We start from the raw sequence: 19329 nt of genomic DNA on the forward strand, positions 1-19329 counted from the left end.
ATACCCAAAATGAAGGCAGATTTTTATCAACTGGGCATCTTTTATTTAGTAATACATTTAATTTACTACATATATTTTTAAGTTTTGATGGCAGCACAAGGGTCGAGGGTTAACACACACACACATTTGTAGCTTGAATGCACTACGGGAAGTCTCTTTGGATTAAAGCGCCTACCAAATTTACAAGTGTAAATATAATATATATTGATGTTATTTCATGTCATGCTTGTATCATAAAAAGGAGTCATATTTGTTTATTTGTAAGACGGGAAAGCCTCGCCACCTGCTGGTGTATTGCGGTCCGCAGTGGCAGGTGCGTCTTTATAGTCTACAAACAAAACTGACATCTGAGGATGAGAAGGGAGGTCATCTTCATGCTTCTCGTTCACAACTCGCCGGGGATTTAGGATGAGACGTTAAAAGAATTAACAACGAGGTAAAAGTGCCTGTAAATGTGCAGAGCCAGCAGATATTGTGCTGACAGCGCACTGGTTTATCATTACGATCGGTAGGGGGCGCCGCAACTTCAGTATTACACAAAACGACTCCACAGCACACGGCAAACCCAGAACTAGAATAGAATCGGTGCATGGTTTTGTCACTTCTGCACATTGTTCTTAGCATTTCACATGTATTAAGAATCATTCACACATATGAATCATTTTATATTCGCGCGCAACGGCAGTCACAGAACAAACTCATAAGTAAAGGATTGCAGTGGATGTAAATATCGATACTATAAACAGTACCGGAATGATTTACAAATGTGACGCAAATCCATATCTGTAAATCACATACGCGCACAAACATTATAACTTACGTGTCACAATTCTCTACATACCCTACGCGTACACACGCTCTCTCACACACTATCATACACACACCCCGTTTATGTGTTAAAAATAACTGTTGTCATTTCCTTACAAGCACAGGACAGTCTTGTCACCTTTGCAGCAATAAACATTTGAGATCAAATGAAAAATAAAAGCATTTATACGCGAGGGTAAATAAGCTATTTTTACACTCCATGTGAATAAAGAAAACAGAATATTATAGACAACGAACAAGAGTAGGTCTACACAAACCACTGTCAGCTGGTCAAGTCACAAAAGACTTCAACACGCGCGCGACTGAACTGAGCCATGATGTTGATTATAAAAACCGAAACGTTTATTTCTTCGTGTTTTTCAACATCAACACGTGTTTATTATATTGCATTATAGAACAGAGTCTTGGCTATAATGTTTCTGTTCTAAAATGAATTAACGCAAAACTTATTAATTTGGGACTAAAATGTATTTTTTCCGCGTAAAGCTGCTTTGCATAATGATTATTATGATAAAAACAGTTTAAACAAGAGTTACACGAGTCATCAGCGCGTCTGTATCTGGTTGTTTAAAGTCATTCGTGCGCGTGCGGTTTGAACACAACGGATGTGGTGCGACTGTGCCTGCGTTCCATTCCGAAGTAGTCATCCCTATGCCCTGCTCCCTTCGCAGAGTAAAGCTCTTGATGTGTAGAGTCTAGAGGAATAACTCAATTGTATCTCTTTATCTGTCCGTTTAAAATGTACTTGGCAACGTCATCGTGTCTTTATTTGGAGTGACGTTTCGTATAGTGTCCCCATCGGATGGCAACATATCCCGTTCGGAACGCACTGTGCTTGTTGTTTTGTGTGTGCGCGCGCGGAGATTGTGCAAACGCTGTTTTCCGTGGGAGGAGTCTGATCGTAGGTCGCTGTTGTTTCCGTTCACATGGAGAACGAGGAAACGTCCGGTTACGGTACGCGGACTCGAATAACTTCCCGACGGGTTCGTATCTCTTCTGTTTCATTTCGACTTCCTGGCGTATGATACGTTCATATAGGGCTCAACTTCAGGCTTGCGCACGCTGGCTGTGTCCCAAAACCCAGCGAGCTGCACAAGTTACCCACACGGTAGCCTATCACAGACGAGTGCGGCGTTTCCGAGACGCATCCGGTGCGTTTACTTGTTCATTCATTCGCGTGCGTGGATTTGCTCGTCCTCGTTCAATAGGTTGCGTGTAGTGCCTTGTAAATCACTTCTTCTCGTGAAGTGAGTGGGTTTTGCGCGGATCCCGTTTTAACGGCAGTGGTTTACACCTGAGCGGGCGGTCGTGGAGCGCAGGTGAGATGGATGTGAAATATGTCGCGCTGATTGGATGAGTCCAGCCGGTTTGCTTTAACGATTTACGGTGATGCGCGGAGGGGCCGTTAAATCATCTGCCGGTCCCAGCTGACGAGAGACAGAGAGAGAGACAGAGAGAGAGAGAGAGACAGAGACAGAGAGAGAGAGAGAGAGAGAGAGAGAGACAGAGAGAGAGACAGAGAGAGAGACAGAGAGAGAGACAGAGAGAGAGACAGAGAGAGAGACAGAGAGAGAGACAGAGAGAGAGACAGAGAGAGAGACAGAGAGAGAGAGAGAGGGAGACGGAGACAGAGACAGAGACAGAGAGAGACAGAGAGAGACAGAGAGAGACAGAGAGAGAGAGACAGAGACAGAGAGAGACAGAGAGAGAGAGAGAGAGAGAGAGAGACAGAGAGACAGAGAGAGAGAGAGACAGAGAGACAGAGACAGAGAGAGAGAGAGAGACAGAGAGACAGAGAGACAGAGAGAGAGAGAGAGAGAGAGAGACAGAGAGACAGAGAGAGAGAGAGAGAGAGAGAGCGAGAGAGAGAGAGAGAGAGACAGAGAGACAGCGAGACAGCGAGAGAGACAGAGAGAGAGAGAGATGTACATATAGTTGCTTATATAAGATACTTTTCTTTTATTTTGTACAGAATGTTAATATTAAATTTTCCTGCTTTGGCAATGTCAAATGTATTTATCAAGCCAATAAAGCTTTTTTAATCTTGAATCTTGAGAGAGAGCGAGAGAGAGAGTCAGATACGTATAGGGACCAGCAGTCAGTTAGCGATGGTCACAGTCCAGACGGACGTCTTGTATGTCTGTTTAACTTTGTGGTTCTTTTGCAGTATTCCCTGTCTAACCGGACCTAAGAGACGGCGGCATCATGTAAGTAGAGAACAGCTATTACCTGTTTCACAGCACACACCTGCATACACAGTTAATACTTTCTCAATATTTCTTCATGGGTATGTATTTGTCATTAAGAAAAAAATAAACCTTCCTACTTAACCTACATTTACATTTTCAATGGTGTGTCTATGTACAGATTTATGTTTGCGTGTTTGTTCTCATTAATTGCAGTTAAGTGACTAATTGGCTACTTACTCTGTGTTGATAGATTATTTGATCGGATCTGTGGCCCTCTGCGGCCCCTCTTCAGCTCGGTGTCTCTCTCTGGACCACCACAGAATTGATCACTCACTTAAAATCCCATTTATAAGCACCCGGAGACAATGTAAGTAGAATAACAAGATATTTTCCTTGAAAGGATGAATCAGTAGAAATGTCTTTTTTCCCAATTTAAAGGTGTGGCGGTAGATAGATATTTGTTTATGTATTTATTTAATGGTTTGTGGGTCAGCTTTAGCTTCGGCTATGGACAAAATAACTTAACTAAGCTCATACATCTACATTTTGAGGGGACTTAAGATGCTAAAAGCTACATAAACGGACAAAACAATAGATTACAAGTATAAAATCAACAGGGTAGCATTGACAATATGAAATGTCGATTGCGTATTTGGGCTTTATTCTCAGCACAATAACATGACTAATTGGTCACTAACTCTCTTCCAATAGATCATTTTTTGGGGTCTTCGCCCCCCTGTGGCCCATCCAGATCAGTCTCTCTCCAGACGATCACAGCATCGATCACTTTCTCATAATCCGATTTCCTCTTGCACAAATTATGAAGCGTTTCTGGAGCGCCGGGGATTGAAGGCACTCTTTACCCTTTTAAGTAATTTAGTGTTGCGTTCAAACTCGTGCGAATCAATAAGGGGGGTTCGGAGAGATGAGTCTAATGAAATCCCAAGATGCTGTAATTTTGCCCTAATGCATCTCAGGGAAATTAAAGCGCACGTTTTGTGGCGCTCCGATAAGCGGGCTGGAGATTTGATCTGAACTGGTGCGTTTCCAGATGATGTCGGTGTTTTTGGACTCGCGCACTAATTGGGTTTTCCATCATTTCGTTTGGTCTCGGCTGAGACTCCCAGACTGTCCCGGGACAAACGAAGCGTCTGTTTCTTGCTTTCAGTCCACAGCGTGTGTGTGTCATGTTGTTTTGCGTTGTTATTCACAGTGCGATACAGAAAGACACAATTATTCGTTACGTATGTGAGGGGTGTTTGTGTATAAATTCTGGACACACAACATAAAGAAACTAAAGAATTAAACAAAAAAAACTAAGAATTTGTGTAAGTATCAGAGAGAGGGTTTGATATATGAAAAACAAAACGTTGGCTTACATTACACATGTACACAGTCTAACAATAGAAAAAGGAATGATGTCACCCGTTTGATATTGTGTGTGTGTGTGTGCGCGAAGCCCTGAAAAATGTTTCATTGGATGAGTGAATTTTTATTTAATATCTAATTCTGAGTTTGGCTTTGACTCAGCGGAGTGTGTTTGTGTCATTAAAGGGACGTGATGTATGTTGCAGAGGTGACAGTGGAGAGATGGTCTCTGTCCAACACCATTACTCTCTCTCTCTCTCTCTCTCCCTCTCTCTCTGTTTCACTCTTGGCACGAGATCTTTCATTCATTCATTGGCCTTGGTTTAGTTTTAACATTTGTGGAAGCATTTTAGATTCAATCGAGTTAAATAGATGCTCTTTTTTCCTTTGCTATGTTAAAACAGGTTAAACCCATAATCTGTCCGCGGTCACATTTTGTTTAGAGTTTAGTGCAGTCTCAGGGACAAGGGATGTATTCAGTCAGTGAGTGAGGATTTTTGTGATGTCTGTCAGGGACGTTGTCTTCGTGCTGTTCCATAAAGAAATATTTTACAGCACCTTTAATACACAGTGTGGTCATTTTGCAACAGCTACAGATGTAGGGTTCAGGGTCGGTGCGGTCCCTTTTATGAAGGAAATAAAACGCTTTTTATGACATAATTTATGACACAAAAACAGTATGATTTACATTCGGTCGCAAATACTAGAGATTGTATTCTACGTTATGTTGGGTGAGGTAGCAATGTGTCAAATTTTCATATTGAATTGTTGGCCGATTTGCACTCGAATAACATCCAGTCTCCTAAAAAGTTCACATTAAAAAGGAAATATAAATGTTTCACTCCAATTCATTTCCGGAAGTTATATCACCATCAAGTCATTTTATTGGAGCTTAAATGTTACAGTTCTAGAAAATATTGCAAATAATATATGGCACATTGTTGACAAATATGTCATCAACTTGGAAAAAAACGAATTCGGATGTATTCATTCCGTCTTCTATCGGTTCTCTCTTTCTTTCTCCTTCACGTTTCTGTTTTCATTTCTTTCCCTTTTTATCCGCCCTTAAAGCTGTCATGCAGTAAAAACACTCGCAGGAGTGTTTTATGGAGTCTGAAAATAAACCGAGTGAACGTCTGATGAAATGAAGGCAGGTGGTTAAGACAGTGAGTAATTCTCTCTCTCTCTCTCTCTCTCTCTCTCTCTCTCTCTCTCTCTCTCTCACTGCAGGATTCGGTTGGTCTTCACGTTTCTCTGTCATTGCATTTTAAGGATGGGCGTCTTCTCCGTATCGGTCACTCAGGCCGCGCTGCAGTCAGGTGAGACAGATTAACCCGATGTGATTGGTCAATCTGCTGAAGGTCGTCGTGCGGTTGAAGGATGCCTCCTCTGTCACTGCCTCGCCCCGAGACGAGTTCCATCCTCCAAATCTATTACCAACCAATCAAATCTCACATTTAAATAATTGATCCAATCAACGGACTCATGTTATAGCTTCCCACCAATCAGTCGGGGTCTCCAGAGGTCTGTCTGGATCTCCTGCTCGCTCTTAAATTATAGTGCCGGACGCACACAGCCGCAGGAATAATGCTGAATCTTCTAGAAGAAAAGAATTATGTTGAATGAATGTTTATGGAAGTTTGGCTTTATTGGTGCAAGTCTAGTCTCGCAATGGAAATGTTGTGCTTGTCATTTTTAGTTTTTCCCAGCAAGTCTTTTTCCAGTGAATTTGTGCATCACACTCTTAAAAAAAAGGTTCTTCAGATTATATAAAAGAAAGAAAGTTTGACTGAATGCCTCTATGTGGAACCAAAAATGGTTCTTCTATGGCATCCCTGTAAATTACCTATTAAGCATCAGTCTTGTTAACATGAATCTTCACAGAAACACGATGTGATCAATGAAATCAAAGTTAAGTTTATAAAGTCCACCCAAACAGTCTATAAAAAAATGAAGACTCCTCAAAGTCCTCGACAAGACAAATGACACGTATGAGAGTTTTTTGCAATGTTTAGTTTTGAGACCGTTTAGATGTTTAAATAGGGAAGTGTGTGTTGTACAGTGAGGGTTTTGTTAGATGTGTATAAGACAAAGACGGCTGTTTTGACCTCGGTGACTTTATTGATGGAGAAGTAGCGTGACTTCTGAGGAAACTCGAGGAAATTCAAGCGAGACAAACAATCGAATATCTAATGCTTCATTCTCAAGTTTAGTAATAAAGGGATTGTTATGGTAAAGGGACATCGAGAAATATATTTTTCACAGTATTGCATTACTAGTTGTGTTATTTCTGTGTAGTTTTTCTAACCTGACTGAGGCTTTATTCTGGGCATTGCATGTGCTTCTTTTATTAACTAAGTAGTTTGTTTTGCAATAGTGTTGAACGTCAAAACCCTTTCTTTCTTTTATATGATCTGAAGAAACATTTTTACAGCACAAAGTTCTTTACAGAACCATTTAGACAAAAAACGGCCCATCACCTTTATTTGTAAAAGTGCGCTTGGCCCGAAGTTAACTTCCACTCTGTGTTTGGCTCAAATATAACATTTGTTTTATATTCAATTTCATTCTTATTAATTTGTATAAATATTTGATTGTATATTATTAATTGTATTATTCATTTAAATTAAACTACTCCCCAGTTAGTGTTTTTGCGGAGGTCTACCAGCCACATAATGTTTGTTTGTTGTTTTCACTGAATCTTAGTTTTCTAAAATTAACATTTTGAAAATGTTTTTGTTCATTGAAATTAAATTAAATATTGACCTTAAACTAAATGAAAAATTGAAATGTTGCCACAAAAATCAATTTAAAGAACTTAACCCATAAAAATAAACCAAAACCTATAATAAAAATAATTCATCTTATATAGCAAAATAAAAAATATATAAAAAAAGACAAAAGCATAATGAAAATTTGATAAAACGTTAACTAAAAGTAACATAAATCTAAACAACTATTAATAAAAAATACGGAATCTACGTATTTGAAAAGTAACTTTAATATTACTGTGTATATTTAACGTAAAAGCATTACTTTATTTGTTCTTTATCACGAGAAACATCCTATCTTTGTCCCGTCTCTGTTTTTGTTCCGTGAATGCAGTATTGTCAGGTTCTGTACACATCTGCAGTGTGAGCTGTGCTGTTAAATGTCATAATAGTTAAACGCGTGTGTGCAGATGTGTGTAAAGTGTAGGTCACGGGATTATGGGCTGGTTGGACCTCTGGAAAGAGGGGTTAATTAAAAATGCTTCCCACCACAGGCCGGGTAACGGATTGTTCCAGAAAGGGTCATTTATAATGTTCTGCAGCTGTGTGTGTGTGTGCACGTGTACTGAGACACTCTTAATGGGAAGACTAATCCCCCCGTAGTCGAAAAGTGACAGACCAATTACACACACACACACCGTTACCCCACCTCACTCTCTTCCTGACCCACCCCTCATTCTGTCCGTCTCACACACAGTTCTAGACATCGCCTGCCTGTCTGTGTGTGTGATTCGGTTTGCATGCATGATGTGAATGAGGTGTGCGTGTTGTGCGATTGGATTTGAGAAGGTAATTTATTTAAATTGAGTCCGACATTAGCAGGGTCAGCATTTCACCGCAAAACTGAAATAAATCACCTTATCTTTCATTATTTTACTGAAATTGGGTTTGCATTCGTGTTTTGGTTATGCGGAGTGAGTGTGTGTGTGTGAGAGAGAGAGATACATTTTTTTATTGATGCATTAGTTGCTGATGTGTGAGTTTTAAGATGTAATTGATTCAGCCTTTTTAATGTTTTAATTTTAACACCATGTTCATGTCATAAATTTGATAGCTCAATTACAGAATATTGATTTGCACGCAGAAATGTGAGTGTGTGTGTATATGTGCAAGTCCAGATTTTTATAGTTCAGAAATTGCTCTTTCATAGTTCAAGTGGTTTAATGAAGTTCTCAGTTGTTGAAGTGTCAGTGTCAGGTCAGAGCACAACTGTTATCATTTCAAGCTTGTTGGCGTGATATACCACACTGAAATTCTACTGGTGTGTGTGTTTTAGATGTGCAGTGATCAGGTGTGTGTGTGTGTTTTAGATGTGCAGTGATTAGGTGTGTGTGTGTGTTTTAGATGTGCAGTGATTAGGTGTGTGTGTGTGTTTTAGATGAGCAGTGATTAGGTGTGTGTGTGTGTGTTTTAGATGAGCAGTGATTAGGTGTGTGTGTGTGTTTTCGATGTGCAGTGATCAGGTGTGTGTGTGTGTGTGTTTTAGATGAGCAGTGATTAGGTGTGTGTGTGTGTTTTAGATGTGCAGTGATCAGGTGTGTGTGTGTGTGTTTTAGATGTGCAGTGATTAGGTGTGTGTGTGTGTTTTAGATGAGCAGTGATTAGGTGTGTGTGTGTGTGTTTTAGATGAGCAGTGATTAGGTGTGTGTGTGTGTTTTAGATGTGCAGTGATCAGGTGTGTGTGTGTGTGTTTTAGATGTGCAGTGATCAGGTGTGTGTGTGTGTGTTTTAGATGAGCAGTGATTAGGTGTGTGTGTGGGTTTTAGATGTGCAGTGATTAGGTGTGTGTGTGTGTTTTAGATGTGCAGTGATCAGGTGTGTGTGTGTGTGTTTTAGATGAGCAGTGATTAGGTGTGTGTGTGGGTTTTAGATGTGCAGTGATTAGGTGTGTGTGTGTGTGTGTGTGTTTTAGATGTGCAGTGATTAGGTGTGTGTGTGTTTAGATGTGCAGTGATTAGGTGTGTGTGTGTGTTTTAGATGTGCAGTGATTAGGTGTGTGTGTGTGTGTGTTTTTAGATGTGCAGTGATTAGGTGTGTGTGTGTGTGTGTTTTAGAGCTTCAATGATTGCGTGTGTGTGTGTGTCTTATATGTGCAGTGATAATGTGTGTGTGTTTTAGATGAGCAGTGATTAGGTGTGTGTGTGTGTGTTTAGATGTGCAGTGATTAGGTGTGTGTGTGTGTGTGTGTGTGTTTTAGAGCGTCAATGATGGTGTGTGTGTCTAATATGTGCAGTGATAATGTGTGTGTGTTTTAGATGAGCAGTGATTAGGTGTGTGTGTGTGTGTGTTTTTAGATGTGCAGTGATAATGTGTGTGTGTTTTAGATGTGCAGTGATTAGGTGTGTGTGTGTGTGTGTGTTTTAGAGCTTCAATGATTGCGTGTGTGTGTGTCTAATATGTGCAGTGATAATGTGTGTGTGTTTTAGATGTGCAGTGATTAGGTGTGTGTGTGTGTTTTTAGATGTGCAGTGATTAGGTGTGTGTGTGTGTGTGTGTTTTAGATGAGCAGTGATTAGGTGTGTGTGTGTGTTTTAGATGTGCAGTGATTAGGTGTGTGTGTGTGTTTTAGATGAGCAGTGATTAGGTGTGTGTGTGTGTTTTAGATGTGCAGTGATTAGGTGTGTGTGTGGGTTTTAGATGTGTAGTGATTAGGTGTGTGTGTGTGTTTTAGATGTGCAGTGATTAGGTGTGTGTGTGTTTAGATGTGCAGTGATTAGGTGTGTGTGTGTGTTTTAGATGTGCAGTGATTAGGTGTGTGTGTTTGTGTTTTAGATGAGCAGTGATTAGGTGTGTGTGTGTGTTTTAGATGTGCAGTGATCAGGTGTGTGTGTGTGTGTTTTAGATGAGCAGTGATTAGGTGTGTGTGTGTGTTTTAGATGTGCAGTGATTAGGTGTGTGTGTGTGTGTTTTAGATGAGCAGTGATTAGGTGTGTGTGTGTGTTTTAGATGTGCAGTGATTAGGTGTGTGTGTGTGTTTTAGATGTGCAGTGATTAGGTGTGTGTGTGTGTGTGTTTTAGATGTGCAGTGATTAGGTGTGTGTGTGTGTGTGTTTTAGATGAGCAGTGATTAGGTGTGTGTGTGTGTGTTTTAGATGAGCAGTGATTAGGTGTGTGTGTGTGTGTGTTTTTAGATGTGCAGTGATTAGGTGTGTGTGTGTGTGTGTGTGTTTTAGAGCTTCAATGATTGCGTGTGTGTGTGTGTCTAATATGTGCAGTGATAATGTGTGTGTGTTTTAGATGAGCAGTGATTAGGTGTGTGTGTGTGTGTTTAGATGTGCAGTGATTAGGTGTGTGTGTGTGTGTGTGTGTGTGTGTGTGTGTGTGTGTGTGTGTGTGTGTTTTAGAGCGTCAATGATGGTGTGTGTGTGTGTGTGTCTAATATGTGCAGTGATAATGTGTGTGTGTTTTAGATGAGCAGTGATTAGGTGTGTGTGTGTGTTTTTAGATGTGCAGTGATAATGTGTGTGTGTTTTAGATGTGCAGTGATTAGGTGTGTGTGTGTGTGTGTGTTTTAGAGCTTCAATGATTGCGTGTGTGTGTGTGTCTAATATGTGCAGTGATAATGTGTGTGTGTTTTAGATGTGCAGTGATTAGGTGTGTGTGTGTGTGTGTGTGTGTGTGTTTTAGAGCTTCAATGATTGTGTGTGTGTGTGTCTAATATGTGCAGTGATAATGTGTGTGTGTTTTAGATGTGAAGTGATTAGGTGTGTGTGTGTGTGTTTTAGAGCTTTAATGATTGCGTGTGTGTGTGTCTAATATGTGCAGTGATAATGTGTGTGTGTTTTAGATGTGCAGTGATTAGGTGTGTGTTTTAGAGCTTCAATGATTGCGTGTGTGTGTCTAATATGTGCAGTGATAATGTGTGTGTGTTTTAGATGTGCAGTGATTAGGTGTGTGTGTGTGTTTTAGATGTGCAGTGATTAGGTGTGTGTGTCTAATATGTGCAGTGATTATGTGTGTGTGTGTGTGTGTGTGTGTGTGTGTGTGTGTTTTAGAGCTTCAATGATTGCGTGTGTTTGTGTTTAGATGTGCAGTGATTAGGTGTGTGTGTGTGTGTGTTTTAGATGTGCAGTGATTATGTGTGTGTGTGTGTGTGTTTTAGAGCTTCAATGATTGCGTGTGTGTGTGTGTCTAATATGTGCAGTGATAATGTGTGTGTGTTTTAGATGTGCAGTGATTAGGTGTGTGTGTGTGTGTGTGTGTGTGTGTGTGTGTGTTTTAGAGCTTCAATGATTGTGTGTGTGTGTGTCTAATATGTGCAGTGATAATGTGTGTGTGTTTTAGATGTGAAGTGATTAGGTGTGTGTGTGTGTGTTTTAGAGCTTTAATGATTGCGTGTGTGTGTGTCTAATATGTGCAGTGATAATGTGTGTGTGTTTTAGATGTGAAGTGATTAGGTGTGTGTGTGTGTGTTTTAGAGCTTTAATGATTGCGTGTGTGTGTGTCTAATATGTGCAGTGATAATGTGTGTGTGTTTTAGATGTGCAGTGATTAGGTGTGTGTTTTAGAGCTTCAATGATTGCGTGTGTGTGTCTAATATGTGCAGTGATAATGTGTGTGTGTTTTAGATGTGCAGTGATTAGGTGTGTGTGTGTGTTTTAGATGTGCAGTGATTAGGTGTGTGTGTCTAATATGTGCAGTGATTATGTGTGTGTGTGTGTGTGTGTGTGTTTTAGAGCTTCAATGATTGCGTGTGTTTGTGTTTAGATGTGCAGTGATGTTAATCTCGTCGTGTGTTTGTGTGTGTTTCAGATGTGGTGTGTAATGACTGGGGTGTGTGGAGTGTTGGTTCGGTGCAAGTGTATGACGGGGAGGTGGCGACGCTCTACTGTCCTCTCTTCTCTTATCCGACGCTCTACAGCTACAGTCAGACTCAGAACAGCAGTCTCTCTCTACAGTGGTATAGACACAAAAACACACAAGATCTGGAACAACCCATCAACCTGAAGCTACACACACTGCACAAAGACAGAGAATACCTCTGGATCCAACCAGCCACAGCGGAGGATGCTGGACTGTACATCTGTATGCTTTGGTAAACACATGACGATTCACACATTAGAGAAAAATGCATATTTTCTAATTTGACTTGTTGGTGGTTTAGCTGAATCGACAGCAGCGAAATCGAGCCTCAAACCTAACCTGTATGAGTTTCTTTCTTCTGCAGAACACAAAAGAAGATATTATGAAGAAAACAACATTGCATTGAACCTCATTGACTTCCACTATTATGAACAGAATACCACAAAGTCATTTCTCAAAATATCTGCTTTTGTGTTTCACAGAAGAAAGAGTCCGATACATGTTTTGAGCCACATTAGAGTGAATAAATATGCTATCCATGTATGTAACACAGAGCTTGTAGTATATCTTGAATGTTGCTTCCTTAATTGTTACAAATGTTAATCAATAAATATTCCATGTTAATCATATTTCAGTACACTTATCGATTGAACACAGAGTGTTTGCAGAAGACGGGATGTAAATTCTTTACGTGTGTTGTAGGAACAGTTCGTCGTGTGTGAAGATCGGCGTACAGCTGGAGGTCATTCAGCGGGAAGGAGACTGTGACATCGGAGCTCGGCCTCATTTAAACCTGTCTGTACCAATCCAGAGCGATCAAACCCTCACCTGTCCCGACCTGCACACGCTCACACTGCCAAACAGCACATACTCCGTCACCTGGTACCACGTGAGTCCCTCTGTGTGTGTTTGTGACCTTCATGTATAGAATTTTTTCTACATTTAAGCGCATCTTTAGTAAAACTTACGCACAAAGAATTATAGACATTATAGAGTTGTTGTTTATTATTTTTACTTTCAGCAACCAATTCTCTCTCTCTGTGTCTTTGTAGATGTGTAGCACTGATGTGTTTTCATCTCAAACCTCAGTCGAGTTAAAGGGAGATAATGTTGTTATCCACCTGATGATGGGGGCTTTTGCGGGTCTCTACACATGTGTCGTTTCATATCAGATGAACGGACGCAAGCTCCATTTCACACGCACGATAAACATCAGAGCTTTAGGTAAGAGACCTGCCGTCTCGTCTTATGTCTTCATTCTATGAACGAATGGATGTAACGTTTAAGTTGAACATCCTATCATCTCTCGCTCTTTCGCACGAGTGCACACACGTGTTCTCTCGATTTAGTTTGTAATATAAGTGTTCATTATAAGTATAACAAAAACTATAAGCTGTGTAGTATAAAGTACAATAAGAGTAAAAACACGGAGTGCTTACATAGCTAAATGTCAGTAGTGCAAAACCATACAATACACAAGAAGTAAATCATGTACTCAAATTGTGTCCGTTCGTTCTCCTAAGAGAATAGACAGTTTATGGTTTTCAAAATGCCTGTGTATCTTCTTTTTGTAGTTCCCAACATTGGCAGTAAAGTTCCTACAATTCTAAACCCTGCCAAAGATCAGATTTACTCTGTGACTGAGGGTGAGTGCTGCTGTTCTTCACACATGCTGTTGTTTGACACTTATCGGCTGACTAACGTGTCGATGCGTTGATGTATCAGGGCAAAAAGCGAAACTGTTCTGTCAGGCCTGTCTGCCGTACCTGGAGCAAGATAAACCGGACGTTTGGTGGACCATTGATGGTAAAACCGTGGAAGAACTCGGCGACCCACGATTCAGCTCACCTGAGGCCACGTACGTCAGGCACCATCACACATTTGTTATTTTCTGTGTCTGTATGTTCTACTGATGTGTGTGTGTAGCCTTGTGAAAGATTTTCACGGGGATGAAACCAAAGAGCGGCTCCTGTTCGTGGATGATTTCTCTTCTGATGACCTGCTGAGGGAGTTTAACTGCTCGGCTAGAAACATTAAAGGTTTCAACAGCCGCAGAGCTGAACTCAAGTTAGAAGGTACATACACTACATTTAGAAAAATTGCGCTTTTTTTTACGACGTTGGATTGTTTTACATCAGCTTTACATGAAGAAAAAAAAGAGGACAAAAGATGGGAAACTTATTAAATGTGTAGATACGTAGAAAGAAAAATAAATACATAGTATTATGTGAAACATGTACTGAGGGGGGACATATATTGTTTTAGTCTTTAGAGGTTTACTGTGTGAAGATTTTACAGAAATGATTTAAAAATAAATCTCAACTAGTCAAATGTCAGGCCGATGCTTATGAGAAATCGATACGTTTTGTTTCATTTCATGTTAATGTTTTTTGTTATATTCAAAGGAACAGTTCACCCAAAAATGACAATTGTCTTCATTTACTTTCCCCTTGAGTTGTTCCAAATCTGTATAAATAGTTTCACAGAGAAAGACACATGTTGGACGGCAAACTGTTCTAGGCCACTTTTGACTGCCATTGTCATTCTTCCTACTATGGGAATCAATGGGGGCAAGAACTGTTTGGTTACAAGCAGTCCAAATATATTTCTCTATGCTCATCAGAACAAAGAAATGTATACATTTGAGTGAACTGTTCCTTTAAGGCTGTACGATATTGAAGAAAAGTGCAATATGCAGAAACTTTGTGATTTACGTAACGTTCAGCAATAATGCATTAAGCTGTTGAAATCGATTTAATATATTCAAACATATTTGAAACTGAAAGCACTAACATTTCAGATTGCATATTTTCAATAAATAAAATTTCTTTGTATTGTTTATTAAGACATTTCTGTAGATTAATTTGATTTATAATCAATGATTTTTTGTGGATGTGCCTGAAGCTATCCGATTCTCTCTCATTTATTTCACCTTGTTTTACAGCGTATATGCCCACAATAGAGTTAGGCTGTGGGTTAGGTGTGACTCTTGCTCTCATGTTGATGATGTTTGTCATCTATCACGTCTTCTGGCTGGAGCTTCTGCTGCTCTATCGCTCCTGGTTCGGCTCAGATGAGAGATACACCGGTGAGAACACACACATAAATCCACACTCTAATGCCTACGGTCAGATCAGAGACTAAACGCTTTCTCATCGTTGCAGATGACAAGCAGTACGACGTGTACATCTCGTATGCACGAAACAGTGAAGAAGAGGAGTTTGTGCTGTCGACGCTGCGTCGGGTTCTAGAGACGGAGTTCGGTTACTCCGTGTGCATTTTCGACAGAGACAGTCTCCCTGGAGGAAGTGAGTTGTGCGTGTGTGCGCTTGCATGTCTGAGCATGTATGACCGTGTTAACATGTAACTGTGTGTGTAGCTATAACAGATGAAACGCTGAGGTTTGTGGGTCTAAGTCGCAGGCTGGTGGTTGTTGTGAGTCCGTGCAGCGCCGTGCGTGGGACTCAGGCCCTGTTAGAGCTGCAGGCCGGTCTGAACAGCATGATGCAGGGCGGCAGTCTCAGGGTGGTTCTGATCCAGTTCAAACCGGTCCGGAGGCAGTGCTGGGTCAAAGAGCTCCGCCGGGCTCGTCTGGCGCTGACGCTCATACGGTGGAAGGGAGAGAAATCTGCTCCTGTTTCCTCACAATTCTGGAAACAACTACAGCTGGAGCTGCCTATGAGACGACACACACAACAAACAGACACACAACTTGCAGACAAACACACAGACACACAAGTCGCAGGCAAACACACAGACACACAACTCACAGACAAGAATTCAAACATACCCAACACATACCCCGGAAAACTAAAACTTATAGATTCTTACTCTTCATGTGCTGTGTAGTACACAACTGCCTTCATGAAGTAACATTATTTAAGACGGCAGTGTTTATATAAATGCAAGTACAATTGTTAGACTTATTATGTTGCGTATGTTGCTATGCAACACAAATATCCATCCAGCTATTGGTGCCGTGCAGAGATGAAATAGTAATTCTGTGAGATATTTATCATAAACTACAACTATCATCCGATCAGCATCCAGGACCAGCACTATCCGTTTAAAACACAGTATTGTGGAACGTTGCTTTTAAATATCATGCGTTTTTTATATCTTTTGGGACAGATTGTCATGTTATTCATTCACGTTTCATCTTCATGTTTTATCTTTGCACGTTTGTGTTAAAAATACAAGTTTGTTGTATTGAATGACCATGTCATGTCCAGTATGCTCTGTGATCATATTTACATGATAAATAAATGTTTTGATTTTGTAGAATCACGTTTCATTCATTTCATCATCAACATCCACATAACGTCTTAAAGTTTTTCAATGTCACTTCATCTTGTAAACACGTGTTATGTTGAGCCATGAATATTTTTAAAGTGCAATCTTGCATAATATATAATCTACGCAAGAACAATGGATATTTGATATTGTATACATACATATATATATATATATATATATATATTTATTCAGAAATGGCAAACCCATGTAAGAATACCCATGCAAAAGGAGTGTGTGACAATCACACTATTGCATTTCAGTATTTCTTCGTTCAGCGACTCTTAACAAATTAATGTAAATGTGAATGTAATCCTGTCATAATTTACTCACCCTCAAATTGTTCCAAATCTTTATAAATGTCTTTGTTCTGATGAACACAAAGAAAGATATTTGGACAAATGCTTATAACCAGACGATTCCAAAAAGGCCACCGTTGACCACCATAGTAGGAGAAACGGCAATGGTTGTCAAAAGTGCCTCAGGACTCTTTGCTTTACTACATTCTTCAAAATATATAATTCTCATACCATGGTGGTCAACGGTGGCCTTTTTGGAACCGTCTGGTTATAAGCATTCTTCCAAATATCTTCCTCTGTGTTCATCAGAACAAAGACGTCGTTTCCGTTTTGCAGCATCTCTCCGCCAACCCATCGCATTTCTTTTGGCTGGCTCCTATCCCAGTGAAGGATGGAGGGGTACTCTGACCGGGTCTGGCCCTCAAACAGCACGCCAAATAGGCTTCATTACGTATTTGCGTGAAGTATCGGCGCCAGTTGAAAATGAATGACTTCCGGTCACTTTGCTGTCAGTGCGAACAGGTGCATGTGTGTGCGTGTGCGTGCGCGCGCGCGCGTGCGTGCGTGTGTGTTAAGTGCACGAGACCATTTTGACTCCCCCTTGTGCCGTCACAGTGTTTGTTTTTTCTCAGATCTGATGGAATCGGTGCTCCGGTGCATGCAGGCGAGCCGAAGGCTGCTGGTGGTCCTGAGTTCGGACTGTCTGTGTGAGAAGAGCGTCAGTCTGCTGGAGTGCCGTCTGTGTCTGTACCTGCATCACGCATCTCGCGCCCCGCTCGTCACCGTGAGGCGACACGCGCTCCGAACCGCCTGCAGCGAGATCGCGGAACTGCGGAGCGTCTCCACGTGCGTCCGCTGGCACGGAGCCCGTTCCGAGCGCCCCGACTCGCGCTTCTGGAAGCTCCTGCGATTGGCCCTTCCTCTACGACCCCTCGCGCTCGGAAAAAGACTGATCGACAGCACGTCCTCACACTCGGATCTGGCGTCCGTGGCCACGCGGCACCCGCAGCAGCAGGTTTCCCTCAGATTCTCCCGTCGCGGTAAAGCTCTCGAGGACAGTAGAGGTCACGGGCGGCGGGTTGGCCTGAGGCACCTGGGGGTACGACGGGACCGAAGCGGGCCGGGTTGTGAGCAAAACGGGCGGGGCTGTGCGATTTGCGTGACCTTTCAAGAGAGCCGTCGAATTTGGGGCGGGGTTTTCGCGCCACAGTGGAACACACACCTGCATCAACCTGTGTCAAACGGAGCTGTGCCTCACGCGCACGACACTGGTACTGGAACCGGAAATAGCCCCCGCGGTGACCTCTGCGCCTGTCAGCCCATCAACAACAACCATAGCGATGAGCTACAAACAACACACTGTTGACAAACACACAGCTGGACAAAAACATCGGACCCGAACATTTGAACGAAGGGAAATGTGTGTTCAAGACATTTGTCACATGCACGGTTATATACAATACAATGCTTGTTGTATATAACTATGGTGAGCATCTTGTGTGGGCCGAAGAGTATGTATAAGACATCAAATAAACAAAATCAAAAAACTGATATATGATAGAAAGAATTTTCTTATGTCAATACAAACCTGCATGACGTTCTTGTGCCGAACACAGAAGATAATAATATAGGTACTGTGACAGAAAAGAGAGAGACATTTTCTCAAAATATGATGGCAGATTTAATTGAGGTTGCGCTAAATCTGGCCAATAGAGGGCAGTATTGTTGCAGTCAGTCGGGACTGCTGCTCGTTTCCCAGACACCGTACACAAGAATTAAAAAAGTTGTGCGCGTAATAAACACCCACACAGACGTGTGTGTGTGTCTGTGTGTCATTTAAGAGTTCTCAGTAAATCTGACCTCGCTGACGTCACAGTTATCGGTAGCGGGAAGCAAAACTCGCCTAAACAAACAAACATGCGTCCGGAGCAAAGCTTGGCCGCTCTGACGCGGGTTACGCTTTTGATAGTTGATGATATTTAAGGTCGTGTCTGATCTCTTTCCTAAAAATCCGATGCTTTTTCTTCCCTTTTCTAAATCATGTTTAAGAGAAGAGAGAACAGCGAAGGAGCTCAGGAAGAATTTCCCTAAAATGTTCAAGACAGTTGAAATGGAAAGCACGCACAGACACATTTGGCATTGAGCACACACGCTCTCGTGTCTTAAGACGTCTGATTCCAAGGCGGAAAAATAAAAACACTACAGTGAGTTTGAGGAAAGGAAGGTGAAGGAATGAAACGGGGCGGGAGAGAGAGAGTGTGTGGCAGGAGGAAAAGGAGATTTAAGAAGCGTACTGGTGGAAAAGCCCTAAAACTCCTCTCTCTTCCAGTAAAGTGTGTGTTTGTATGTTGTCATTTCATTTCTACTGATGGGTAATCACATGACCAGGTAATGTGGATCTGTATCGTTCTGTGCTGGTATGTGGTTGCTAGGCACACCTTTGACTTCCTGTACTGTATCAGGGTGGGGCCACTTTGAAAGCAGCATTGTTGCAGTATCGGTGTTCCGTGGATCAAACTGAAATTAAACGTGTGACACAGACCCACATGGCAAAAACACTGTAGTATAAGATAGTATGTATAGTAAACTGTAGTAACATACTAGCTTTGAACCGTGCTATAGTAAATATTTATGCATATCACAGTGCTCCTTCATAATTCTATAGTATGGTATGTCATACTACACTGTAGTATATTCAGTATAACAGAAAATAGTTGCCTATACTACCGTTTACCTCGGTTTGCTATAAGTAGCATGAAATATATCGTTAACGTGAAA

At 41.3% G+C, this 19329-nt stretch overlaps 2 protein-coding genes across 10 annotated transcripts; both read left to right on the forward strand.

Moving 5' to 3' along the window:
- The first annotated feature begins 1075 nt into the window (after positions 1-1075).
- il1rap (interleukin 1 receptor accessory protein) lies at positions 1076-16242 on the forward strand. Of its 9 annotated transcripts, none has more exons than XM_079481135.1 (13): positions 1076-2147; positions 2996-3035; positions 3268-3384; positions 5616-5704; positions 11909-12191; positions 12662-12848; positions 13012-13183; positions 13534-13605; positions 13685-13817; positions 13886-14034; positions 14904-15047; positions 15124-15267; positions 15339-16241. In XM_079481135.1, coding segments are annotated over exons 3-13 (1845 nt in total). In that variant the 5' UTR covers positions 1076-2147; positions 2996-3035; positions 3268-3382; the 3' UTR covers positions 15809-16241. The 9 variants fall into 9 exon arrangements, with proteins under 9 accessions (XP_079337261.1, XP_079337260.1, XP_079337262.1 ...); XM_079481134.1 differs by having other exon boundaries at positions 1423-1811; XM_079481136.1 differs by having other exon boundaries at positions 1425-1782.
- Positions 16243-16937: 695 nt separating this feature from the next.
- Positions 16938-18072, forward strand: LOC306908351 (uncharacterized protein). The gene has a single exon (XM_079481145.1). The coding sequence runs from the start codon at positions 17039-17041 to the stop codon at positions 17915-17917; it is 879 nt and encodes a 292-aa protein (XP_079337271.1). The 5' UTR covers positions 16938-17038; the 3' UTR covers positions 17918-18072.
- Positions 18073-19329: the final 1257 nt, after the last annotated feature.

Source organism: Barbatula barbatula (genome assembly GCF_947034865.1).
Source record: "Barbatula barbatula genome assembly, chromosome: 19".
NCBI lineage: Eukaryota > Metazoa > Chordata > Actinopteri > Cypriniformes > Nemacheilidae > Barbatula > Barbatula barbatula.

Excerpts from the sequence above, each read along its gene's own strand:
- il1rap (XM_079481135.1), top strand. Across the intron at positions 5,705-11,908 it reads TCAGGCCGCGCTGCAGTCAG|ATGTGGTGTGTAATGACTGG; the intron begins GTGAGACAGATT and ends TGTGTGTTTCAG. Across the intron at positions 14,035-14,903 it reads AGCTGAACTCAAGTTAGAAG|CGTATATGCCCACAATAGAG; the intron begins GTACATACACTA and ends CTTGTTTTACAG.
- LOC306908351 (XM_079481145.1), top strand. The coding sequence starts at position 17,039 with ATGACTTCCGGTCACTTTGCTGTCAGTGCGAACAGGTGCATGTGTGTG.